Source organism: Contarinia nasturtii, unplaced genomic scaffold (genome assembly GCF_009176525.2).
Source record: "Contarinia nasturtii isolate CC-2019 unplaced genomic scaffold, AAFC_CNas_1.1 Cnas_scaffold_2291, whole genome shotgun sequence".
NCBI lineage: Eukaryota > Metazoa > Arthropoda > Insecta > Diptera > Cecidomyiidae > Contarinia > Contarinia nasturtii.
Window position 1 is genome coordinate 1 of NW_022199614.1, and position 27,024 is coordinate 27,024.

General features: G+C 35.5%; 3 protein-coding genes across 5 annotated transcripts; all 3 read right to left on the reverse strand.

Annotated features, from left to right (window-relative positions):
* Positions 1–6: 6 nt before the first annotated feature.
* Positions 7–5,077, reverse strand: LOC116348159 (piggyBac transposable element-derived protein 4-like). 2 transcript variants are annotated; one of them, XM_031779058.1, is made up of 7 exons: positions 3,877–5,077; positions 3,049–3,809; positions 1,585–2,978; positions 1,308–1,514; positions 1,094–1,246; positions 697–1,020; positions 7–634 (listed from the first exon to the last, which is right to left on the reverse strand). In XM_031779058.1, exons 1-3 carry the CDS (start codon positions 4,377–4,379, stop codon positions 2,485–2,487), a joined length of 1,758 nt encoding a protein of 585 aa, XP_031634918.1. In that variant the 5' UTR covers positions 4,380–5,077; the 3' UTR covers positions 7–634; positions 697–1,020; positions 1,094–1,246; positions 1,308–1,514; positions 1,585–2,484. The 2 variants fall into 2 exon arrangements, with proteins under 2 accessions (XP_031634918.1, XP_031634917.1); XM_031779057.1 differs by having other exon boundaries at positions 697–1,246.
* LOC116348128 (serine/threonine-protein phosphatase 4 regulatory subunit 2-like) lies at positions 1,065–2,204 on the reverse strand. Its single transcript, XM_031779002.1, has 4 exons — positions 2,117–2,204; positions 1,585–1,896; positions 1,308–1,514; positions 1,065–1,246 (listed from the first exon to the last, which is right to left on the reverse strand). Exons 1-4 carry the CDS (start codon positions 2,202–2,204, stop codon positions 1,065–1,067), a joined length of 789 nt encoding a protein of 262 aa, XP_031634862.1.
* A 1,085-nt stretch (positions 5,078–6,162) lies between the features above and the next one.
* LOC116348168 (transmembrane protein KIAA1109) lies at positions 6,163–26,556 on the reverse strand. Of its 2 annotated transcripts, XM_031779070.1 has the most exons (50): positions 26,436–26,556; positions 25,927–26,089; positions 25,704–25,839; positions 25,348–25,619; positions 24,902–25,275; positions 24,643–24,825; positions 24,261–24,537; positions 24,087–24,193; positions 23,408–23,911; positions 23,029–23,335; positions 22,694–22,957; positions 22,434–22,628; positions 22,000–22,368; positions 21,370–21,917; positions 21,122–21,304; positions 20,742–21,041; positions 20,449–20,674; positions 20,113–20,363; positions 19,913–20,036; positions 19,583–19,687; positions 19,070–19,343; positions 18,830–18,994; positions 18,637–18,757; positions 18,052–18,566; positions 17,666–17,981; positions 16,942–17,602; positions 16,712–16,876; positions 16,452–16,577; positions 15,796–15,919; positions 15,349–15,543; positions 15,110–15,273; positions 14,873–15,032; positions 13,850–14,810; positions 13,578–13,788; positions 13,185–13,508; positions 12,773–13,108; positions 12,489–12,701; positions 11,682–12,383; positions 11,158–11,622; positions 10,430–11,096; positions 8,928–10,294; positions 8,597–8,851; positions 8,382–8,516; positions 8,063–8,317; positions 7,866–7,991; positions 7,574–7,786; positions 7,462–7,501; positions 7,188–7,379; positions 6,989–7,116; positions 6,163–6,910 (listed from the first exon to the last, which is right to left on the reverse strand). In XM_031779070.1, exons 2-50 carry the CDS (start codon positions 26,047–26,049, stop codon positions 6,410–6,412), a joined length of 14,925 nt encoding a protein of 4,974 aa, XP_031634930.1. In that variant the 5' UTR covers positions 26,050–26,089; positions 26,436–26,556; the 3' UTR covers positions 6,163–6,409. The 2 variants fall into 2 exon arrangements, with proteins under 2 accessions (XP_031634930.1, XP_031634931.1); XM_031779071.1 differs by lacking the exon at positions 19,583–19,687.
* Positions 26,557–27,024: the final 468 nt, after the last annotated feature.

Genomic DNA, 27,024 nt, shown 5'->3' on the forward strand with positions numbered 1-27,024 from the left:
GATTTTTTGTGATGAAATTTTATTTCATTTGTGCTGCAATAGGTCCATGTAGAAATCAACCGCATCTTCATACTGCGTATGACTAGCCGGAAGATCTAATGATCCAGGATGTTTTGGTTGGTTTGAAGCTTGTTCTTCGTCATGGAAGTATAATTACGACATGTTTAAAAAATTTATTTTTAACAATTAATTTGCTTTGAAAATGTTTACAAATATCTTATATGTATATATTGTTGTTTTTTAAAAATTCTTACGAAATCAAAACAATAAAAAACTAGAATTAAGTTCCACTTATAAAATACGGCAATTTTTCATATAAATACGACCTGTTTTAAAAAAATTCCTGATTAACAATTTTCGTGTTTTTTAAAGAATATCCACACATCAAGAAGAGAGTGATTTTATAATGTGTGAGATATTCTCTTGATACGATTAGAAAAAATTGTAATAAATTCGTCTTATAAGTAGAAATGTTGGAAATTTTTGTGATGAGATTTTATTTCATTTGCGCTGCATGTCATTAGCTCCATGTCGAAATCGACTGCATCTTCATACTGCGTTTGACTAGCCGGAAGATCTAATGATCCAGGATGTGTTGGTTGGTCCAAAGCTTGTTCTTCGTCATGGGTGTATACTAAAATTTTGAACAAAAAATGAGAAAAGAAAGAAATGAAGAAAGTTACAAGAACTACTCACAATCACCATAATAAACTTGTTCCCGTTGGTGGTCATTTTGCCGCGGTGCTATGTAGTCTATGTTCCATACTTGGTATCTATTTGCCATTAGTTCGTTTGGTTCAACTTCATCGTTTGTTTCATTCGAAGACTGCGTAAAAACTTGAATTAAAACCTCTGATATTATCACATTTCCCGCTCCGTCGAAACTATGCATTAACGTTTCTCCGATTGTGATTTCGGAATCACCCATTGGCCGTTCGTCATCACTTGAGTCAAGCGTTAGGTCGATGACCTCTTTGTAACTTGACTAGTCAATCTTTTCCTTTTCACTAAAATGATCAACTGTTCGTAAAATAATAATTAACTATTGCAACAGTAACATTTCTTTAACAAAAGATTAGGACACAAGATTTACTATCGCTCGTGACTTCATCATCATTGGTTTCAATATTAATGATCTGGTTCGTTAATCGGCTCTGATTTTGATCCGGAATCTCTTCAACTGTTGGCATTTCGTAATGAATTGCATCATATACAGTCTCATTCGCACCTGACATAGCGTCATCGACTGTTCGTAATAAATTAACCATTGTAGTAGTCAGATCGTAAAATCAAGACACACGACTTACAATCATCTTTGCTACTTTCATTTGATTCATCATGATTTCTGTCCAAAAGATCATCGGTGATAGAAAATTCCTCTTTAGTGGCCTCTTCATATTCATCAGTCTCAATTTTATTGACCAGATCCGTTAATTTGCTTTCGTCTTGATGCCACATTTCTTCTTCTGTTTGCATTTCGTTATGGCTTTCATCAAATGCTTCCTCTGGTAGAGCTAGATGTTTGTTAATCGTTTCAAAAATTATTGCAATAGTCACATCGTAAAGTCAAGGCACAACACTCACAATCGCTTACAGATATATTGTCATCGCTTCTTTCATTTGATTCATCATTATTTCTGTTCAAAAGATCATCGGTGATAGAAAATTCCTCTTTAGGGACCTCTTCATATTCATTTGATTCATCATTATTTCTGTCCAAAAGATCATCGATGAAAGAGAATTCCTCGCTATTTCCCTTTTCATTTTCGCTCGAAGAATCATCAGTCGAACTCTGATGTATTTTTGATCGATTGTCGGACTCTCGCTTAAGACAGGCAATGGGAGTATCGTCTTCCTCATCAGAGTTGCTTGATATGTACGAGTGACTTGGACGAACTATTATAGTGTGTTGCAATAGTGGGAAAATTCAGTGAGATACCGAAATAAAAATGTAAAAAAATAAGCTGATATCAAGGATATTTCATTTCTTTGTACAAGAAGCACCAAACACTGCTCAAATTGAGGTTAGAGCTATTTACCGCTCATTTTTCGACGCCAACTTATTGAAAAGCGTAATTCCTTGTTTCATTTATTATTATTTTTTTTTTTCAAGTACCTTTTTTAATCCATATCCACTCAATATCTTTTTTTCTTGCGGTATTGCCAACAATTTTTGCACCATGGTGATGTTTTTTAACCTTCATATGCCCTTCAAAAAAAATTACAAATTTTACCCTTGTGCGTGGATTTCTACGCATATGGAATTTGTATGGAAAACACATATTTTGACAGATTTTTTGAAGATATTTTTGATTTTACTTGATTTTTTTCAAAAATCATTACATTAAAAGTGATTTGTTTTTAAAGTAGGCGTTCTACAATACATTTCACGCACACATTTCGATTATGGGTGCTTTTACAAACACCTTTAGTACAAAAACAACAGATAGTTTCATGCATATTATTTCTATTTCTCAGTAATTTCTATTTCTCTTTTGATTTCTCAGTATAGCACATGTGACATCTTGATCTGCCTTTCGACACCGATGGAACACTTTTTGCTCTTTTACGAGGAATTTCGAATGATGTAGATGGTAGCAAAGTTGGTGAACCTTCACGTGACATCGAAGACTCACGAGAAATGGAGGAAGACGAAGACTGAATAGCTGGTGAACTTTCACGCCATTGTAGGGATTCTCGGCTCGCTGAAAGAAGCGATGCTGATGATTCAGATCGTGGCACACCTTTTCTCATATCCATGTATGGCTGCGCAAGAGAATATCCAAGTTCCCGTAGAAAATTGCGTCGTAATGTAGTTTTCTGTGTTGTTTGCCAATTCGGTGACACTTCTTTGAAAATGACAAATGCGTTCAAGGCTGAAATATCGATTATATTCGAAAACACGACCATGTGCCAACGATTTGTTTTGCGCTTACAGCTGTAACACGAAAGCATCTTGTCAACCGTATCCACACCACCTAAAGAAAAGAAATCAAAGATCATGTGAAAAAATATCAAATTACCATCAAAAAGTAGCATTTGACAAACCTTTAGTTTTGTTGTAGTATTCTATAATTTCGGGCAATTTTTTGTCGCCGGATCCTACATCATTTGAACTATGCATTGTGCTTTGCAAAATCGTGCACTTGTTTTTTCGTCCGACATATGAAACGAGTGTTGTGTCTTTCGTGAATGCAAAAGTTGACTGGTACAAAGGAACTTTTTTACATTCAAGGAGCTTTGGTGGAATGCTTCTTTTATTTTTTCGCATCGTACCAACCATTGTGAGACCTTTTGATAGCAATTTCTGCCCAAGTTCATAAGATGAGAAAAAGTTATCCATTGTTACGTTGTGACCTTTCAGTCCGCCAATAAGATCCAATACTACGCGTGCACCTTGTCCTTTTTCAGCCGAATCAACACCAACGGCTTTTCCCAAATATGGCTGTATTTTCCATACATAACATGTTTCAGAACAAACTAATTGCCAAAATTTTATGCCATATTTTTCTGGTTTGGATGGCATGTATTGCCGGAACTTACATCGGCCACGAAAACCAAGAAGTTGCTCGTCTACAGTGACACATTCAGATGGATTGTAGAAATCAGGTAAAAGTTCCGACCACTTATCGAATAAATCACGAATTGGTGCAAACTTGTCGGTGGATTTTTGTTGTCGTCTGTTCATGACATCATCGAAACGCATAACTCGGCTCATGTATTGGAATGTTTTCTTTGACATGATCGCTCTGAAAATTGGACGGCCATATTCACCGTCAAATAAATCAACCAAATTTTCATTTTTTGATCTAGGTAAAATAAAAACCCAAACATAAAAATCATCTCAAAAAATGAAAGAAAAATCCAACAACACACCTGTATACACCGGCCAAGATTAGTACAGCGATATACGCATGTAATAAGTTTGAATCGATTTCAATGGCATTTTCGCCATACGTCGCCTTTGCATACGCATTCGAATTCTTCAAAATAATGTTTTCAACTGGTGATGGAAAGAAAAGGAGAAATGCATCTTTGATAGAATCAACACGGTTTTTTGCAAATCTTGTTAGTCCCGGACGAAGTGTGATAACGTTTTCTTTACGCAATCTTCCACTTCGATCTGTCACTGGTTCAGAGTTCCAAACTATGCCATCTTTTGAAATAAACGTTGGATCAGCATTTTCATCAATTTCAATATCGTCTGCTGAGCCATCAATTTCGATATCGTCCGGTTCTTCAACATCAGAATCACTTGTTTCAATCAAACTGTCTTCTTGTAATTCACATTCGTCATCGCTAATGTCGGCATCTTCGTCGTCAGTCTCATTCAATAGTGTTTCCAACTCCTCTTGTGTAAGATATTTTGGTCTAGCCATGTTATATTTTTGAAATTATTCTTCAGAAAATTTCATAACAATACACAACATTGCACACACTCACTAAACTTGCAAACAAACGTTGACTGAATGACGTTTTTTCCGTCAAATACGTTGAAATCCCATATGAGTAGAAATCTACTCACTGAAGGTAGTCTATGTAATTTTTTTAATATTCCGATGCGAAAAATACTTTTGACATCGGGTAACATTTTTTTATGTTTAAAATAAAGCAAAAATTAAAGTCAAGAAGTTTCATAAAAATTGGTTTAGAATTTTTCGAAAAAAAATAAAAAATAAAAATGATATGCGTAGTTTTCTACACCAGGAGCATATAAAGGTTAAGATGAACTTGTAAATTGGATTTTGTCGAATATGATTCCGCACATTTTCCTCCTCTCTTTTCTTTAAATGGACAAATCGCCACTAACACGTATTTCGAATGTTGTGATTTGCCGTGAAGCCGCAAATTTTCCTCTCGTGCAAATTTCAAGTTGCACTTTTTACACGTAATTTTTTTCATTTTCAACACTTTTTAAAACTTTTCAAAATAAACAACAAATGTGACTGATTGTATACGTATTAATAATGGCAAAAACATTTTTCCGATAGGGCTGTTGCACACTCATATATCAGTGGCGCCACCAAAAATTAATACACAAACTACTATAATGCAAAGTCAAAAGATTTTGCGTGTAGACGGTAACACTGCTATTATGCATTGAAATCTCTTTGTGGTAAACTCCCAGAATGGTATTTTCGTGTGATAAAAATAACCTGTGCAAAGTTTCAGCTCATTACGATATCATACAGGCATGGCATTCATACAAAAACCCAATTTTTTTGAAATTTTTGTATAAAAAGTGTGTCAAAATATATTTGTATCACAAAACTTACGTCATATTCGGTTTTCTCGTACCCAAAAACCAATACATATTTTTGAGTGTTTAAGAATACACTAAATATCACTTTTGGAAGAAAAATTGAATTTTTCCCATGGATGGCCATAGGCATCACACCAGACATGACACTTTACTCTATCAACCAAAGTCGCTCAAAATCTAATGGTTTCTATTCCTCGGCACCCCTAATCATCCTGTGAAGTCAGATTTTGAATTACTTTTCTTGTTTGAAAGCTATCGTGTTAACAAATTTTTGCGTACAGGGTACAGGGTACAGGGTACGCACATACATTCGGACATCGAAAAAACGCTAGATTCGTGTTCCCTGGGTCCTAAAACACCCAGAAAACATGTTTTTTGAGGGTGTTAATTTTTCGACCGATTCCAATACTTTACCTTAAGGTCCATTTTCCAAGGCGGCGATTACAATCGTGTACGATTTCAAATCGTTGGCCAAAATCGTTAACGATTGAGATCAATGGTTTTTTGACGCCAAAATCGTGAACGATTTATTATTTGTGGTTTTTTTGACGCCCGATTTGAAAAAAAAATCATGGACGATTGCAATCGTCGCCTTGGAAAATGCACCTTTACACACTAGGTGTGTGCGGAAGAGTAAAACACGTTCAATTTATTTTCCAATGAAAAATGGAAATGGGTATTTTACCCAAGTATCATTTGTAATTTTACAATTAATCGGATGTAAAATAATCAAACTAGAAAGTAAGAAAAATGGCAGAATCACAAGGTTGAAAAAATGCCAGACGATGATCAAAATAAAAACGAGAAATATTCTTATTATACATGTATGTATTTATAATCATAATTAGTTTTGAAAATGCAAAAAGAAATTGACAATAAATAATTTAATAATACCACATTGAATTATATTGACGTTTTTCTTTACTTTCTAATACATATTAATACGAATAATACGAACAGTGCAGCAAGTTGTCATTTTATATTGCAAATAATTAAATCTCATTTTTTTAAACTGAAAATATAGAAATTGGTTCGTTTTTCTTTATCGTCCGGAATTAACATTTGCATATGGCTAAACATAATTATTATTGCTGCAGTAAAAAGTATTTCCAATTGTAAATATTGGTATCTACATTGATCGCAAAATTATTTTTCTTTTTTAGTGTCACTTGATTCGTCTTTACTCACTAAGCTGAGCAGTTGAATGATAAGAAGTGCTTCCAAGGAATCTAATGGGTCCATGAATCCACGTTGAATCCATTTTGGTATAGTGGTCCTTGCATGACTGAATCCTAGTTTATTGAGAATATAGTCGATACCATATGGTTCGATTGATTTTCCAGCCCAAGAAAGCAAACGAACGGTTGGCTCTAAATGCCACGTTTGACACTCGAAATTTCTCCAATCTCTTAAATAAGCTTCTATTTCAGACTTATTTAATTTGGCGCTAATTGTTTTATTATTCAACATTGTTTGTAACTTTTCCGTTCCTTTCTTTGATTGATTTGTACTTCCATCGGCAGAGGAAGTGCTTGTTAAGGATGTTGTACTTGTTGGTGTTGGTTCAGACTTCTTAGCATCACTAGTAGGTGAATTACCCGATTGTGATGGATTTGGTGATGATGCACGTGCATTTTGAGAGATCAACTAAGATAACATCAAGTAAAAAAAAAATATTCAAAGCTAAGTCATCAGACTATTTATTTTCCTAAAAAAATATGTTACCGTTTTCTCCTTCTCCTTAACATAGGATGTTATCAAATCGTGTAAGAAGAAAAAAGCGTCTGCATCGACTGTAACGAAGATATGATCTTCAAACTCTGTTATAAAACTACATTGTACCGATGGTTTATCTAAATGAAAGAGAAAAAAAATTATCTTAAATGTTATGTACATTTGTTGACAATGGAATCGCTCTAATTACCAGAGTTTGTATCTGGTGTGGATGGACCTTGCAAATGTTCTGATTTGAAATGCAATCTTAGACTTGGCAACGCAAAAATCACTTCTCGATTATGATTATTATCTTGTGATTTATTCGATTGACCTCGACTTCGCTCAATGGAATTCGTGTTTTGCTCTTTTTCACGTTCAGACACCGGGAAACGTTCAACAGCTAAATGAAAATGGAATAAAAAAGTCCCAATATTACCCACTAAATTTGTAAATTATCAATAAAGAGAAATTCATTAAATTACCATCTATATCACTATTTGCAAATGCGTATGTAAACCATTCCTATTGATTAAAAAGATTTTAGATTAAAAAGACTATGTGCTAGAGATACGTTAATTATAATAAAATATTAACCTGCAACGTTTTGAACTGTGGCGGAAAAATGATATTACGAGTCATGCGGCACACTGTTGCCAACGAATGAGTTTGATTCGTATTGTTTGCAATGCCCAAACCAAATGTTAACGTTTGAATGGCAATGACATCGTTCGTGTTATCAATTTGTTTAGCTTCGGTAGCAAAATTAATACAAGGATCACGTAAACTAAACAATGCCCATGATTTAGCCTTGAATTTAGATTAAAAATTGTAGTTTTTGTTTTAGTTTTTGCTTGGATAAATTCAATTCAAATTTGTATTTAATTACCTTGAAGTTGATTCCATGAAAACAGGCAAGAGAAATGTTGGTTCCATGCAGTTCAATTGTACCGCCCAAAACAATGCCCGTTTTTGGGAGTGGTACGCTTAATGTTGTCAACATTAAACCCTTTGCCTTTTGAAAGAAAAATAAAACATGCATAAATACAATTGAAGATCGTTTTGTGGGATATTTGCGATATTTACCTTCTTCAGTGGTTTCTGCCAGTGTCTGTGATGATGTGCATCACTGAATTCCTTTGGTTCAAATGAATTATCCGTGTTGAGTGTCGTTTTCCGTTGCCGACGTGATATGCTATTCGATGATCGACTAGAAAGGCGTGGCTCCAGGTTTGTAAATACACGCTTTGATGATTTGAATTGTTGACTGAAGAATTCTTCAAGCTTATAAAACATTTTCAGCAAATCTGCCGTTGTTGATTTCGATATCATCATTTGGAACTGTTTGAACAATTGTATAATGGTTACCATTGATGTCAGCTACCATGCATAAAGTTCTAATTACCTGATCCCAGCTTAAATCTCCATGTATTAAAATGATTGTAGGCCGTTCATTTGGAAGCATTTTACCAACTTCAGTTGAGCACTTCCATTCATCTCTCATGGCAACGTTCAAGGAGCTGATTCGGGTCATCAAACACTAATTTTTTAAGGAAGCATAAAATGAGCAATCATCATGCTTGGGCTTGGAAAAATATTTATATAAAAAGCAATACATACACTTGTTCCCATATAGTCCAGTCGAAGTTCTAGTGCCGCTAAATTTAAACCGATTCGGTGATGCGGTTCTAGTCCCTGTTCTTCCCAAATATGGGTGTATGTGTTAATTAGGTTCAAATCTATAGTTCCACCTACAATGCCACCCTTAGCATCGAGCGTCGAGCCTCCTAAACCAAATCCAATGTACATATTTTTACGACCTGTACTACCAATACTTAATCGTCCATCACTTCGGAATGCTTTTGTTAGCCAAATCTGAAAATCAAAGTCGAAAAAATCGAATTGTGAATCTTCCCTTGTGTTTATCAAATTTAAAATACACTGTACGAACCACATTGCCCATAACATTTCCCATGTTCATTTGTACGTTCAATTTCGTAAAGTTGAAGGCAAATAATACAAGAGTTTCCCATGATGTGATCTGATTGCTTTCAGACAACGATGTGCTTGAATCAAAGCTTGACTTTTCCGAACGCAATTTTGAATTTTGCGAAATATTATCATTGTTAATGTTCAAACGCAAATCACCCGGTTTTCGTGTAGGTTTCTCTGCATCTATTTGGTCCGCATTGATTTCACTTTGATTTGATGTTGTTGGTGTTTCCGGTTCATTTGTTGAATTGGTTTTCATTTTCGTGCTAATATCACCTAAAAATAAGCGTCGAACGATACGTCGTCGATACCAAGCATTTGGAAAGGCTAAAATTTCTGTTAGACGGCGCATATCATACTTGAATGAAGCACTTCCAATATCAACGATTGTTGAAAATCTTACAACCGCACGTTGTTCGCTTGATTTTTTGAAGTTCGTTTCAAAATTGATCTTTCTGGCTCTGGTTAAATGAAATTTAACAAATTCCACATTTATACTCAGCGAATCCTTCCGCTCGCTATCTGCCAGCGGTGAAAATTGTGATTGCTCTTTATGTCCTGTTTTCTTTCCACCTCCATATGGATGGAAAATGTACACATTAAAGTCGGCAAGACAGCCAGTAATACTTAAACCACCAGTCGGTATTTTGTCCGTTCCATCATTTATCGTTTGATCGTCATCTTGACGCTTCGAACTAAAAACAATGTCCAAGCTTGGTAATTGCAGCAGGCACTCCACGCGAGACACTGGTAAACAGCTAAATCGGAACGTTGAAGGCTGCATGTGAAAATAAACAATGACATCAACTGGAAATGATGCGTACGCCACATAATTGTAGTTCTCTTGCAAAAGATCCATATTAACTGGATTGTTGGACGGCAATAGTTCTTCAGTTTTGAACGGAATTGGTTCAAGCGTTTGCTCCAAAAATTCCAAAATGTGGGGTGAAATTATCGTTTCTTCCGGTACACTTTGTAGTGTCATCCAAGCAAAAAGTGATGCACGCTTGAAGCCACTTCGCCGAAACGTACTTGTATCGGTGACGCTTAATCGTGGCATTGCTTCATCAGATACAGTTTTCGATTCATAATGTAATTTTACATCTAATCCCGGAATGTGAAAAATGGTTAAATCGATGAGCACAGTATTGTTTTGTGGAGTTGTGTATCGCAGCCGATTTTTATTGTCCTTATTACGTCGTGATGCAACTGGACTACCCCAATCCGTACCGATACTACGTTCACGTTTGTGATGTTTTACAGTTGCTGATGTATTGACATTGATTTTTTCGTCATTAACTGATTTTGTGTGTAAAACACATTTTCCTGCAATCATGAAAGATAAAAGATATGTAAGATAAAATATAAACTACTGGCCTTCAAAAATATATAGGTCATCATATTTCGTTCGGATAAACGCAAATAAAGCAATCTGTCTGTATTTGCAGAATTGATATTTACCTGAATTGACCAACACTTTGATATCTAGTTCGAAATCAATGTTTGGCTCTTGTTGTTTTTGTGGATGAATTGGATTCTTCTTTCTTAGCTCTACTCGTTCTCCATCGACGTCAATGACATCAGACAACTGTGAACCCTTCCATTCAAAATTTACCGAATCGCCACTTGGTAGAGACGACTGACGCATTGTATCGTTGAATGAAACACGTTGGGTTTGATTTGTTCTGATTTTCAACGATGAGCTTCGGGTGGGTCCTGATTTTGATGATTCACTTTGTGGATCACCACTGTCATAGTCAAACATCGTCTTTAGATCATTATCTTCTAAATTTTGAACCAGGAAATCTTCATCGCTGGGAGAAGCTGCAATAAAGGATTGTGATCGATTTGCTGTTCTCAGCATAACCTTTGAAGGTCGTTTCCATTTGTGTATCATATCGCGACGGAAGTATTTGTAGCATAGTGCTTGCAGTTCTTGAAGGCGCTTCTCTTCGGCAGCTATTGTTTGAGCTGTTGCACCAAGTGTTCGCAAATCATTTATCGTTTTCACTTGTTCGCTCATTTCTTTTTTCATCATTAGTGAGCGTTTCTTCGAATCCAATGTCGGATCTAATATGAACGCTGGGATATTTTCCATTGTTTTCTGTTGTCGTTTGGTTTGTTTTTCCTAAAATGTGAAGAAAATTATTTCATTTTGAAAATACCAACCATTATTGAAGTGTGCTTACCTTATTTGTTTTCACGCTGCCATCTCCATCATCACTATCTTGACTGTAAATTGTTGTGCTTTCATCTTCTTCAAAACTTGACAGCGTTGTCAATGTGTGGCCCAAAGCAGAAAGCTGTTTTCCAATGTTCACATCCAAATTCACGTCAACACCTTCCATTTGCCACTTCACATTGAGCAACCATTTGGCATTTTCAGTAGAGTTTTTCGCAACAGTCGTACGTGAACACACTTCGTATGTACCCTCAGACACCACACACAAATTCATAATCGGTTCGTTCATATTTGGCTTCCAATCATCCAATGTTGTTTCAAAAACATCCGCAAATCGTAAACACAAGCCGAAAAATTTGCCGGTTGATACGAGTGATCCTGAATTACATGCTGTTATATTTGTATTCTCAAGTGTTATTACAACAGCGCCTCTCGGCTCGAAGTCAGCAAACGATCGTGCTGTCCAATTTGTCTGAAATTTTAATGTATTTTTTGTTATTTAATTGAAACATGAAAAAAAACACGATTTACCATTGGTGGTTGATTTAGCGGCAAGCAAATGCCCATATCTTCGACAGTGAGTGCAAGGAACAGAGTCGATAAGTTCGATGCTCCCAAATTTTGGAATGGCATTTTCTCAAATACTTGTTGTGTCGCTGTAAGTACATCTTTATTCAAATTGGCACGTTTCTCTGCCCAATATTCATAGGCATTTTTATAGTTTAACCACACCAAAATTGCTTTATCTACAGCAACTGGCTGAATGTATATAAGTGGCCGTTTCAATGTAATTAGCACCAATTCTTGGTCATCGTTCATCATTTCATTTTGGAATGCATTCCTCAAGTCGATCGTTGTATTGAAAAATGCATACTGTTGAAATTCTGGATCAGCTTCATCGAACATTAGATTTTTAATAATTTGCCCAAGTGATAAATTGAAATCAATTTGAGCTTTTACAAAAAGTTTTGTGTTGGCTCGTTCGGCAATATTTTTCACTCTGTTTGATAAATGAAACTCTAAAGCATTGGTTTCAAAGCGTACAGCCGATGAGCATGGCGTCGTTGCTGTCAACTGAATACGTTCCATCCGAATATTGAGCGAAAATAGAATATTTGTTTGTTTCACAGATGATGTATTGCCAATCTCAGTGTCATCTAACCAAAGGGGTACTGGTTTTTCACCTGTCATTAGAACCTTTTGTACCACCTCATTTACCTCACGCATGAATACCTTAAGTTGATCAGAAGAAAAGAATGGAAAAATGGAAATAATCAATAGGTAATGGAACAGAATCGAAAGAATGGATCAGGAATTGTAGAGTAATTGAATACATACTTTTTGTGCAAATACCAAGTGATTGAGCAAATCGGTGGTCAAACATCGTTCAAATTTACCAATTTCGGCGGAAGCTGACACATAACCACCTTGCCTTAGAATAACGCCATCGACAGGAATGTCTTGAGATGCACTTTCATTTACATACTGTGCACTTACATGAATCGGAGGCAAGGAAATTGAAGCCTCTGGTGGAAGTATTGTATCAGCAGTCTGTTGAGATGATAACATTAGAGATTTGTCATCGTAACTATAAATTGTTCGATTAAAGTGTCAATACATACGTGATGTTTTGTTGTAAAACTTAATGTATGATTTGGTAAGTCAATCGTGAATTTTGCTTTGCATCCGCTAATTCCATTAGATGTGACTCGATCCATTTTGTACTGAGCCTGAAGCGATGGAAGCAATGCAGCCGATATCGATAAACTTTGCAATAGAATATTGAATTGCATTACAAGTGGTTGGATTAATCCGCTAGCTGATTTAAGTTTTGTTGGATAAGGCGTGGACTTTTCAATATTTGGTCCATTATCTTTTGAATTGTCTTTGGAATGTGTCGGTGATTCAGCTTCTTCATTTTGACGTAATCTTGCCGAATTTCTTGTTACTCTCAATTCCTTTAAAACAAATCGAAAAGAAAAACGGCGTTAGTAATGAATATATGGCGGTAAAAAGTGTTCGAATATATATTACCTGCAACGTTGTTGACAATTGCTTCGAACTTCTAGTCATTACCCCATGTAAAGCAACAGGATGTTGTGGAATGTCAATATTTACAGCTCCGATCGATAGCAGTCCATTGTTTTTATCTTTACCTCGTCTCGAAACACTTGAGTAAAGCGTTTGACTTTTTCCAACGGTTACTTTGACCACAGTCTGTTGATTCGGAGCAACACCTTCGAGTAAAACGATCATTGCTCGTCCCACCTGTCCAGTGTGTGAACACTCTAAAGCTATCGGTCTCGTTTTCTTTCGCCACGTCGCACTGCTGTGTAAAGCACTGATTTCGGCCTCCAACTAATGAGATTAAAAACCGTTCTAAGTTAGTTTGCTCCGATTTTTCAGAACATGAATTAATTAGTTTACCTTCAATCCACTGAGTGTTGCTAATAAACGTGTCTTTTGAATTTTGGCAACGCCAAATACAATCAAACGAGTTCGTTCGGGCTGAGACGTCTCTCGATGTGGAGGCAATGGTGTTGTAGGTTTTTCGTCTTCGATGTCAATTGTCTTGGACTCATTTGAAATATTTAATTTTTTTTGTGCTTTTTCGGTTGGGTCAGGCGATATAGACACTCTAAAGAAAATAATAAATGTAAAAATTGAAGTTTCAATTAAGACAGAGCAATGAAATTTACCTTTGTGCAACCGTTTTCGTTTCAGGCATGGTTGCATATAGCTCAAGTAAATGGAACATTGTTTTCCAGCATATTGGCGTATCAATCGTACTACCCGGCAAAATATTGGACGATGATGATCGGTGCGTATGTACATCAGATGCAAGGCCAAATGATTTTTGATGTTCTGAAAATGTTTTTGGTGTTCGAAATGGATTATCGATGGACATTGTTGGGCTCTTTTTAATCGGTGTTAAGATGCTCTCGTTGAGATTAGTGTATCCTAGTTTCCCTTTGACTTGTTTACTTGTTGATTTTAACTTTTGTGCAAAACTTTGAGGTCTTCGCAGTCCAGGCGATGGTGTTAATGCAAGCGTTGGCATTCTTGATCGACTGCTAGAATTGCCCAAATGATAGCCCTCGTTGAATTTGTCATAATGTTCATCATGCAGTGTGCTATCAAGTGGTTCTTGCAATGATTCCATTATGGTTGGATCATTTATTTCCGATGCTAGGCTAGATTCGTCCTTCAAAGGTAACGTATTGCGATAAGTTGTTGGTTGATCGCACAACTCATCTTGGGCATCCTTTACGTTTTGATACATATTGGTGATTTGATGCAATAATCGCAGCAGTGGCATATTCACTTGTTGTGAAATGTATCGTACATTAAAACTGAAATTGATCATAGTGCTGGTCAGTTTTTTCAACTGTCCCCGCGATACATAAAGTGCATTCGGTTTATTGTCATCATTCAGCCCGTCCGTTACTTTTAAAACTTCAAGTTCAACACCAACACGCTCACACAAGAATGCAGGCATTTCAAGATTTGGCATTGTAAATTTGCCATTTGCCTTCCGCGTGCATGGCCGATTTTTTAACTTTTTCTCATTTTGCTCACTGACCACAATATCAATGCGCATGCAATCGAAAGAACCGACCAATGACAAATTGGTACCCAAGCTATCCAAAGATGGCATATCTGTAATGTACATCATTTTTAGGGATTGTTTTTAAGGAAAATTGCAATTTCGGATCACCTACCAGCATTCGTGATATTATTAACCATTTGTTGAGGCATAACACCCAGACAAGTTAAGATGGGTTCAAATATTAAGTGTGCATCCAACAAGCGAAGTGAATCCTGCATAACTGAAGTTCCAAATGATGGCCGTGTTATTGGTGTCATCGTTCGTTTGGTCTCCTGAAAAGATTATTTCCAATTAGAAATTTCAATAAAACCAACATCTACTACTATACAACATTAATTCAACTGCTTACAGTAACGTTTTCTGTATTTTCTTTATTTGTCGATTCCTTTCGGTCATTATGCTGTTTTGCCATCCAAGAATACAGATCGTCTTTGGGTGGTGACCATGGTCTATCCAACGATGTATTCGAACTGTAACACGATTGCAACGAACCGTTTTGCAATGTTCCATACTCTGTTTTTGTGCAAGTGAAATGAGTTGTGTTATTTTAGTATGTATTTATTGTATTTAAGTATTAAATAATCTCACCTATTTCAAGGTTTTGCTTATCAACCAGCCCCGATATAATTGGGAACATGTGCAAACTTGATCGTGACGAATGAACGACATGTGGAAGTGAAGTTTTGCTTGATCGTTTACGCATTTTCATTGAATTAAACGATGGCGAAGTATTCGCTGAATCCGACAGTTTTACCTGAGTCGTGATATCAGGTGCCTTCAGTACTTTATTTGATAATGAATAAAAAACAGATTATCAGCATAAAAACACAATAAATATAAGTTTCAAGACGGTGCCAAAACATTTATGAAGTTATGTGTTAAAACACATCTTTGAAATAACACAAACCCAAATGATAAAATACCAAAGACAATTATTATCATAAAAGCAAACAATTAAAGCAAATAGATAAAGCATAAAAATATTATACACTTGGAAATTGGGAAGGGAAACTGGTTTGAAGAGAAAATCGTTACCCTTATATTGTTGTTGATTCACACCACGTCCCAAAAGCATCGTATGTTCACTCTCTTCATCGATGATTAGAGTATTATTTTCGGTCGGTTCATTTCCATCCATGTCGTTTTCATCTTCACCTTCCTGTAAATCATTTCAGTTCAAGAAAAAAAAAATACAAATGTGCACAACAGCCGGGAAAAAACCTTGCGACAAAAGCGCTTTAACAAGTTGGGAAATGTTTACTTTGTTAGTCACAATGTTTAAATTTCACATCAGAAAAGACGTAGACACAATTTATACAGGATCAGCGCTATCGAACGCAGTTTGATAGATGAAAAATAGTATGTTGATAAATTTTGTTGAGTGAAAAAATGGTGCACGAAATTTTGTATTTGAGCCCAAAGCGATATCGATTAAAATGCATAAAAGTGATTTGACACAGATAAACCAAATTATAAGATTTTGTTTTTCAATTATTTTTACCATTTGTATAGGATTCGCCATAAAATCCAAAAATCTCATCATTCGATGAGCATGTACTCTGAAACATTTCATATATAATTCTCGATTCAGTTCGCTTAACGCAAAAGTCAATGTATGAAATTTTAAGTTATTTGAGCGATTTGATGTGATGCTAAACATGGTGAACACAAACAAAATATTACGTGTTTACCTCTTCCGATTGGGGAACGGCGAATGTTACATTCATCGGTCTTGACAACTTATATTTGTATTGATGTTCAAAAAGCATTGGATTGTACAGCATATTTTTCCATTGACGACTCAAGACTATTACACCCTGTATTGAAGCAAAAATTGATTTTTTTTTAATTTATTACCGTGATTCTTCGGTATTGTAATAAAGTAATATGTTACTTAAGTAATGGGGGTGAAGCTGTAAAAACAATATTTGTTTGACCAAATTTTTTTTACCTGACGTAATGTTGTTAGCTGTGGCATATCTGGATGTTTCAATATGTCGTTGATTTTGTGGGCGGTCTCTTGAATAACGAATTTCTGCATCACAGTGCATAGTTGACATGATGGATCCTCTTGAAGAGTCTTTGCTAGCGGTGTAAATTTAGCAGAATAGCGAGTCTATCGAAGAAGCAAATTGAATTAAATTATTTATTTGAACTTGTTAATTGTATTCCCATTCATACTTTCGGATGTTTCTGAATGCCCTGAACTTCAAGTCCATCCGCCATGATACAAGCAGCAATGGCCGTGCGCCTTAGATGGAAAGCCTTCATCATTGCCACAACTTTAATGGCAAATCGATTGCTCGGATTCATCCATGCTGTAATTGCAGGAGATGCAGTGCTCAGTAAGTTCCAATCCAAACGTGTATAGTCGATTTTTCGTGTGATTGGAACACTTGGCGGTGCAGCAAAATTAAACCACACAGTTTTCAAATCAATTACACAAGATGATGCACGACCATTGTTTGAAACACCAACAACCGCTTTACTTTCTTTGTGTTCGTGAGGTGTTGTATTTGCAGTTGATGTTGATGGCTGAGCTTGATCGCTACCAGCTTTGTGAACCGATTCAGATGATTTGAATGAAAATTTAATTTTATCTTTGACATTGCTTTCGCCATCTTTTATCTTAGTATCAGCGTTTGGTGTGAGTTTTTCACGTGGCGTTTTTGGCGTTGTCGGATTTTTTAGGTTGCTTTTTGGTATTACCGTTTCAGTTCCTTTTGTTCCGGCTACTTCTTCTTTCACAACTTTTTCAGCATTCGTTGCATCTCGTTTATTTGTTGAATCAACAACCGATTTGATATTATCCTCATTATTTTCGGATTTTTCAAATTGTGATCTGGAATTTAAATTCAATAAATGTTTTTATTGTACTTTTAAAAAGAAAATTCATTTTTTTTACCGTTTAACCATTTTGGTTTTTATGCCTTCTAAACCACATTCAAACATAATGAAACCAAAAGCGCCCATATCTTTATTTGATTCCTCTGGCAATTTTAAGCAGTCGAACATTGCACGACTTTTGTGCTGTGGAATGGCGGTAATAATAATTTGACCATCTTGAAGGACAACTCCTTCATTTTTCAAACGTCTTAGTTGAGCATGTGCCTTTGAAATATCACATGTGATCACGAGCTCTTCTTGTTGTTTCTCCGATGTCTCGATTAAGATCGGTTCACCAGGAATGTTATCGTTACGAGTATGTGAAGATAAGTGAGCTAGAAACAAAAGAAGAGTAATTGTTGAATATTTTGAAAATAAAACGTTTAAAATAAATAGTTTACTCACATAATAGAGCTCTTGTTCCCTTCATTATGCGACCTTTTTTCAATCCACTTGACCGAACAGTTGGCTGGGTGTAAACGGTGTGAATGGCTGCTTTTGTTGTTTTGCCAAGATGCAAACGCGCGCAAATTCCATCGAAACTTACAGCCAACAATGATGCACAACTCAACTCTTGTACATTGTCCAGTGCTGAGAACGATATCACCTCTTCGACCACAGATGTTTGAATAAGTGAAATGTTTACGCGTTGTAAAACAATCAGTCCTTGAATTTGTGTTGAAATACTTTCCTCGTAAACGTCTGTAATAACTGGTCCTGATCCACCACCAGGACCTTGAAGATTTCGTTCGGCCGTTGATCGTTTTGAATTCGAATGTACACGTGACCAATAGCTAAGTGATTGATCTTTTTTCAAAATGTTTGCCGCTTCGACATTTCGAATGCAAGAGGCATGCATCGAATTGATAACATTTAATGGATGTATTGTTGAAAAAAGTGGTATGGCCGTTTCGATCATTCTAAAAGAATTGGTTAAATATTTACGTCAATCATTTAATATAGGCAATGGGCATAATATGTATAGCTTACCTTTGTAATCCTTCCAAAAGAAGAGGAGTCAATGTCACTTCCAGATTTCCTTTGAACTTGACAACAACCGAATTTCGCGTTGCAGTATCATTTTGTGACGTCATAAATTCCTTTTCATCAGCTAAATCGAGTGAAAAAATCGTATTAACACCAATTGCTCTTTTAAAATCAACATCAAAAAAATTATGCTCACTTTCAATATGGCTACCATGAATCGTTACACTTGGGTCCCATGGATGTGATCGTGGCATAGATTGTGTTGTATGCATGGACGATGTGCTACCGGAATCCGAATTTGAAACTATTCGAATTTCACGCCAATTTGAGTATGTGTTAAAATGAGGCACCAATTTACAACCTTTATGATAAAACATAATTTTTAAATATCATTAGTCATTAAATAATCTTCAATTATGACATTATTCAATCTTACCAATATAGGTTAAACCACCGTCTTCGTTCTGTTGGAAGAGTGGTGTTGAAAACGCGTCAGCACCCAATGGCAGACAACAACTGGACCAATTCGTGCATCGTACTTGCGCAAGATGTGACACATAGCTGGCCATTAGCAGAGGTGAATCGATTATCGGTTTGTTTACTTGCATATGAAGATTGACCAACGTGATATCTTCCTGTGAAGACATAGCCGATATGAATGAATTCGATGAGAGTGATGGTGAATCGGACGAAGATTCTTGCGACTCAGCCTAGAAAAGAAGAATTTGATTATTTACACTGAATAAGAATTTTCGGGAAATGGATTTTTTTGAAAACTGAAAAAATTGGTTTCTTTTTTCCAAGAAAGAAAACTCACATTAGTTGCTACTTAATTTTTTAAAATTAAAATATTATCGAAATTTCTTTTAAGAAAAGAATAAAAAATTGAACAAACCAAAATGAAAATAACATAGAACTGACACACTGGATTGCAAAAAAGCTTACTCACATCAAATACTGGTTTAAAGTGCCTGAACTCTGGTCTTGGTGAAACGCTACATAATCTCCTAAGTGGCGTTGCAAGACCGTGGAGACAACGACGTTCGTCGTTGCTCTATTTATGTATGGTTTTTAATGTGATGTGATATTTTGGTGTATTGGATATATATGAATAAAAATTGTTGTATATGAATTGATGATGAAATTGTGTTAGTAGAATTCATATAAAATATTTTTAAAGAAGTGATTCGACATGCAAGCATTGGTGCCAAGAAAAAACTTTCATTACAGCAAATCAAAAGCAGTTTAAATAGAGAAATCCGAATAATTGTATGCTTACCAGTTCGGCTGTACTTTGGGGACGTTTAGCATTTACGCGATAGTCTCTATTATCTGGAGTGTGAATTTCGTATTCACTACGATGTGTTGACAAACAAGCATCTAAGTCTGGAGGCGCACCGATACTATAAAAACGTTTAAAATTATTTAAATTTTGTGATCTATGAAATTGGGATAAATCTCTTAGTAAGAGACTCTTACCTTAAATCTGATGCAAATCTCTTCTTCTGATTCACACGATCATTAATACTCGTTCTCAGGCTAGATGAATGCATATCTTCATCTGCTGAGAAGAATGTTTCTGATGGATTTTCCGAAGTGAGTGATATGGTTCGTTGAACTTCACGTGCCAACGATTCATCCGATTTAATTTTGCTATCAATCGATTGATCCGAATCAAATTGTAATGGGTGAGTTTGTGGAGCTGAATGTGACATTATTTCACTTGGAATCTATTGGAACATTTAAGAAAAAATAAGTTTATAAATATTATTTCTTACACTACTATATGTTTACGCTCTTGATTAAGATTCATACCGAAATATCGCTTTTTTGAAAATAGTCCACGGTCAATTTGGATTCAGATGCACTCGATTTTGGTGTTGGCATTTGAATAGATCGATTAGTTCTGATTTTGATATCCAAATCATGCACTGGAGTTGAACTACTTCCAGTTTGTCCTTGTTTCTTGTTAGGGCTATCAATTAGCCGGGCGTATGGAACTTCATGTGAACTATTTTGATTGTTAGTTTGTCGTTGAGTTCTGCACAAAATAAATTGGATTATTCTTCGATTACGAAAATGAAAATATCAATAAGTGTAATGCTTACGATGTTGGTTGCTTGCGCATTTTTCTTTCGAGCACATTTGGCGATCCACCTTCTGAATTTCTTGATTGCCTGTCGCATTTTTCGATTGGAGAAATATTGCTGGTGCACAAGGTTTCAACATTGTGCGGTGATTTCGGTTCAGGGTCATATTTTGATACAATAATATTAGTTTTTCCAATGTATTCATAACATTCTTGAAGTGACACTGGTTGCAAACTGTATGGTGGTGTATGAAAGACCAATTGATTTTCGTACAGAACACTTTGACCGAATCCATATTCTTTTGAATTTGTATTAATGCTGGAATAAAATAGAATTATAAGTAAAAAAAATTATATTTCGTCGCAGCAAAGAGCATCAATGAAAAACTTGTCACTTACTGATATCGTGCTATATTGATGCCATCTTGAATATCTTGCGCGGAGGGTTTAAAGAATTTTGGCCCATTGATATTGCTGCCAAAAAACGCAGCACCACCTATGCATCCGCATCGCACTGAATCGAATCCAGAATTCCATAAGAACCAAAGACGTTTGTGTCGTTTGTCGTGTAGCTTTAGGAAACTGAAAACATATTTGATTTATAGTTTATATTCATTCTTTTGAAAGATTAAAAAGCAATTCTGTACTTATGTTGAATTAGGTGCAAGCAATGTTCTGGAATTGGTAAGGCAGATGCAGATTCCAAAACAACCGGTCCAAATGAAACACATCCAACTTCAAGCCATGGATCTATATCTGACTCTTTTATTTTGTCTCTGCCAGAAGAATGCATCGACGAATATTCGTCACGATCGCGACGATGATGAATGTCATTTTCACGTGATCGACGATGTTCATCTTTGTCTCTGGAACCTCTGCGATGTCCGCCAATAAAGCCATAATCAGACTCCTTCTTATATTTCACTGAACTGGTTGCATCTTTTTTCACCAAAATATTCAAATCTTCACGTTTTTCATCGGAATTATTTTGACTGTACTGATGTGGCACTTTTGAAGATCGACCACTACCTGTTGTATTCGTATTGCTATACAAACTGCTGCCGTTGTTTGGCTGACTAAAGTGTCCATTGGTTGACACAAAGTGCCGAACAAGTACAGTAGATATTAATGCCGTTACACCTGACTTCACTTTTTGTCCATGTAAATTGCACGTTGATACTCTCACTGGAGATATCTGTGGCCAAAATTATAAAGAATATTAGGAGTCAATTATTTGGTTTTGTGTTTTGACAGAAAATACGATTATTTCTTCTTACCCATGTGTGTAATGCTGTTCCGCTATCTATTAAATACAAGTCGATAACGTCGATAGCTACACGAGTCATACGATATTTTATATCTTCGGAGGTTGGACAACGATACTTGATTTCATCTTTTGTATGAGCACATTGACTCGATGGAACCCCGTGATGACAGTTTCGTTGAGAAATTGGCGGTCGCAGTTCATTCTCTGCATCGATAGCCAATGTCAAAAATGTTTCGAGTCCAATTACAATGTTATATAGTTGTGGCACAGTTAATTTGCCCGACAATTTTCCTAGATGTACTTCAAGTAACCACGCATATTCAACTGTCTCTTCATCTAGTGATCTTCCTTCCATACTGAACATTGCATGACCACGCACCTTAAAACAAATAAAAAAAAAACAAATAATATAATTATGATTGCCAGGGATTGTCAAAAATTTACCTGTAGTGCTGATAGAAGCAAATGGCCCTGCTTCAAATGTTTCTCTTTGTTGGGTCGAACAACAGTATCAGATGATATTAGGAAAGACGGACTAACCAGAATTTGAATTTCAGTTTCATAAAATCGTTTTTTGAGCTCCAAACCCAGTCGTTCAATGAGAACAATTGGACATGGTGGATCGTTGTCGTTGCAACTCTGTCAAGAAAACAAATAAATAGCTTATTTAATAAGACTTTTTTTTATAAGTTCATTGTAAATACCTTAACGATGTGAGCTTGAACATCATGAATCGTAAATGAAACGATTACTTCCAATGGACGGTAGATTCGTGGATCAAAAGGTTTTGGCTTTTCTTCAATACCAGCACTTGCTTCTGAAATGGATTTTGACGCATCGTCTTTGTTCGATGAATTTAATGGCACTTTCAAAAGTGGCTGGGTAAGATTTGGTAACAGCGCCGACTTTGTATTTGCTACACTAACACTCATGTCTGTGAACTCTTGATCTTCGCCAAATATATTCTCCTGCGCAAAAAAATTCAAATAATAACGTAGTAAAATCTTTTTCTATTGAAGTTCCAAATAAGTTAACATACTTTTAAATTGATGAAATTACGTAAAATGGTGCCATATGCAAAAAGTACTGATGAACCGATTTCAATTTCAACGTTCACTTTGTCGGGCGGTAGCGTGTTTGGATCGAACTGTGCCGAATCAGTTTGGGCCCATTTTAAAGCTGGCGATTTGAGTTTCGGCATTCGAATTGGACTGAGTAGTATCTCTTCTTTCTCGGGCGTGGTAATATCTGCTTGTGGATCGGGGCCTAATGGCGGAATCAAGTGATAAACCCAATTGATTTTGATAGCAACAATACTAACACTCCAACAATCGATCCATCCCGCACTGAAATGTTTAAATAAAAGTCAATTATTATAATTACATGAATCTAATTGTAAATGCAAATATTAATATTACCTTCGAAGGCAGTCTTTGCGCCATTTCTTCTTTGGAATATCGCAGACTCGTTTAACTTGACCATCGCGTGTAAGATATTTCATATTTGCTTCCAAACCTAATACAACTGGTCGTGTAGTACTGGTTTCTGGTAAATACAAAGATAAATCTAAATCTTCGCCATGAATCCATAGTCTAATTGGAATTGTCTTTGGTAGAAAATCGTCGAACGGAAGATTAAAACTCAAATCAAATAAGTCTCCACAAAATGCCAAGTGGTTGTTTTCTTGATTGGTACTTGAACAGTCAATCCAATTAAAATCGTTGCAAAGCATCAGTATTTCGAATTCTTTGAGCAAAATGCAAAATTTCCAAGTGTATGGAACAAATTCCAAAATGTCAGGCCGTGCTTTTGAGGCCCAATCTTCAATTAAATCTTGAAAAAAGAGCTTATGTGCAAATACCAAATAGGCTGTCGCTTTGCAACCTGTTAAATTGATGATCCACTCTTGATGGTCGTTGAATCTAAATAAAAATCAATTATTATAACATGAATCTAATACCATTGCAAATAGATCTGTAAACAGTAAATAATAATATTGTTTGCAGAAATCCAAAATCAATCATTTTGATTTCTGCAATCATTAGGGAACGCAATAATTTCAAAATATTTTGATTCTTAAACTGATAATAATATTACCTCAATGGATAGTGTATCCGAATTTTGAACTCAAGCGATTCACATTTTGCCAAACTGCGATATTGTAAACTAGTTGTTGCCTCCACATGTAACAATTGTCCGGCCACCTAAAATTTCCAAACAATATTTCAAGTTATTAAAAAAATAAGAAATTTATTGGGTAATCCGATTCACCTTTGTGGTAAACCCATCTTGCAATATGATCCACGGTAATGTCAATTCAAAATATGAACCAGGTCCAATGGTGACATGCATTGCATTTGTTTCCTTGTTTTTTGAAAATAGCACATCTATGGTTGCTTCATTCAAAGTGCTCAAGCTTAATTCAAATGATTGATATTCACGGCGATCGCCTGGTTTTGGTGGCTGTGTCACGAGCATGGTTTGCCAATCGGGAGGAAAGAAAAACCTAAAAAGGTGATCTCTTTGTCGGTCTGCCCATGGTCCATAACTGAAATGTGATAATTAAATTCGTTCAACAAATTGTCTAACATTTTTTTTAATTTTCTTAAAAATATATATGTAAAAAGAACCCGAAAGAAAAATTATAGTTTACCTGAAATTTGTTCCTTTGCCACATTTTACATCTAAACCCCAAACGGGCGGCGATGCTTCGACTACATCACCATTCGCTAATGTTAATAGAACTGGTTCTTCTTCAACGATTCCAGGTTCATCGATATAATAATATAATTCTACTAAATTGGACATCATAACGACGTAACCTTCACCCATATATCTATATAATTGAATGAAACAACGATATCAATTGATAAAAGTCGTAAAATTAAAATTCATCTTAGCTGAAAACTGACCTTGGTGGGTCGTCAACCAAGCCTGTATACTTTGGCGATGGTGCTAATAAAACTTTTGCATTGTCAACTTTTGCCTTTAAAAAGTGCATGAAGTGATCCAAACGAGAAGCAGCTGGTTTGGTACTATAAACACATTTTGCTTCCTCAACACAAATCGAAAGTGTGGTTGGTGTCAATCGATTGCCGAACACAAAACGTCCCGAACAAATGTCAATTTTGATGACCGGAATCAAATCTCGCCAAGTTTTAGCTGCCATTGCTTCTGATTTGGCATTTTTATTTTTGTTTGTTGACATGCTATTTTTTCGTTCATTTTCTAAATTTAAAGCAACTTCACGCATTTTTGCGGCTTCTTCGGTTGTCATATTTTCATTCTGCATAATTGAAAGAGACAGAAAAATAGTCAACGCAATGTTAAAGGATAGTTTGCAGTACAATCAACATACCGGAATCAACATCGAAGGTTTTAATCCAAATGTTTTTTCAAGTTTTGCATACAATTCGGAACGATTGAATACATGCAGCTCGAATCCATTCAACATAACAGATAGTCGAGTGTCCGAATGTGATAAGTCTTCGGACACATCTTTTGGTACATACGAACGCCACCAACGAAATATAAAATATCCGTCTTGCACACGAATTGAATAATCAAAACAAATGAACACGACATCTCGAAACATAATTTTGCCGGCCAAAGGATTCAAATTTAACGAACCTGTGGAATTTACAATGAAATTGAATTCAAATTTGCATCGAATATATTTTAGGAAAAAAGGTTAAATTTTGTTCAGATACAAACCAACTTTAAAGTAGGATCCTTTCATAAACATACGATTTATAAATTTTGTAAGAAAGTATCCAACAACACGAGAATTATAAAAAGTAATGTACACCACCCATAAGATTGATGCTCCCAACGATCCGATCAGCCAAGCCTAAAAAAAAGCGTATCATTTTACAATTAATAAGTGTTTTGAAGTGCCCGTTTGGCATTCTATTCAATATCAAAATTGCATTCTTACTATGCTTGAGTTCATTTGCAAGTCATCAAATGGAATATCCGTGCTGATGTTGCCATAGTTCCATTGGGCAGCTCTGGGCAAGCCGAAATCGGATGTTTCCGTTTGTATCATAGTATCTGCCATTGTTTCAAAATTTTGTTATCCCAAAAGTCAATCAATCCAACTGAAAATGAGAATAATTTTTTTTTTAAATAAGCACAATATTGAATTGAATGAAAAATCAATAATTGTTAACTATATCAATTATATGTTACACGCCATATAAAATGGACAACTACTACGATAATTTTTTTTACACGTTTCTCGATCATGATTCATTAAATCCTATTATTTAGTGAAATATTTCTGCGAATAAATGATAATATGCGGGTTTGTCTGATTTTTCATGAGAAATTTTCAACTTTGATCCCAGCCCAATAAATGGCGTCGCCATTATTGCACTAAATTCCTTTCGATTGTACATATTCTCAGTATGCCTTTGAAAATATTGCATTTGATTTGAAACTTACGGCCATGGCAAGAAATAAACGCAAATCGCGTACTAAATACAAAAACTTATTGACTCTTTCATGGATTATAATGTTTTTTCTTAAATTATTATCTCTACAAAAAAAATACACATTCACTCAGGTTTTCACAAACTATGACAAAGACGAAAATATAAAACAATTGTCATTGAACACTTTGACAGTTAAGAAATGCTTGACATTTTAAACGTCATTTATCAAACGTTGACAGTTGGCAAATAAATTCCATTTCAACCTGTTGCATTTGTTTTCAAACAACTGTCAGAAGAGAACGTAAACAAACTCACTTATCCACATGTAGTTGTGAGAGAGACAGAGAGCGCTCAAATCATTTCTCATTGAGAGAAAGTTTTGCGATGTTTTTTCATCGCACTCAATGGAAATGATTTTTCGATGATTTTTGTTTATTCAAAAATTGTGATGATTTTCAATTACTCTTCCAATTGGAATAAAATTGAATTCTTACACTTTTTTCTCAATTTTAACCAATTTTGAATTGTAAATAATTTGTTTTTATATTATTTCAAAAATTCTGTTGACTATATCTAAAAACCAGTTTTCTTATATATCA

Coding starts and splice junctions, on each gene's coding strand:
- LOC116348168 (XM_031779070.1), bottom strand. CDS start 26,049: ATGGCAGATACTATGATACAAACGGAAACATCCGATTTCGGCTTGCCC. Junction 17,982..18,051: donor GGGAACAAGAGCTCTATTAT/GTGAGTAAACTA, acceptor TTTTGTTTCTAG/CTCACTTATCTTCACATACT. Junction 11,623..11,681: donor CGCTAAATCAACCACCAATG/GTAAATCGTGTT, acceptor TTAAAATTTCAG/ACAAATTGGACAGCACGATC.
- LOC116348159 (XM_031779058.1), bottom strand. CDS start 4,379: ATGGCTAGACCAAAATATCTTACACAAGAGGAGTTGGAAACACTATTG. Junction 3,810..3,876: donor ATCTTGGCCGGTGTATACAG/GTGTGTTGTTGG, acceptor TATTTTACCTAG/ATCAAAAAATGAAAATTTGG. Junction 2,979..3,048: donor ATACTACAACAAAACTAAAG/GTTTGTCAAATG, acceptor TCTTTTCTTTAG/GTGGTGTGGATACGGTTGAC.
- LOC116348128 (XM_031779002.1), bottom strand. CDS start 2,204: ATGAAGGTTAAAAAACATCACCATGGTGCAAAAATTGTTGGCAATACC. Junction 1,897..2,116: donor GTGGATATGGATTAAAAAAG/GTACTTGAAAAA, acceptor ACACTATAATAG/TTCGTCCAAGTCACTCGTAC. Junction 1,247..1,307: donor TGAAAGTAGCAAAGATGATT/GTAAGTCGTGTG, acceptor TATTACGAACAG/TCGATGACGCTATGTCAGGT.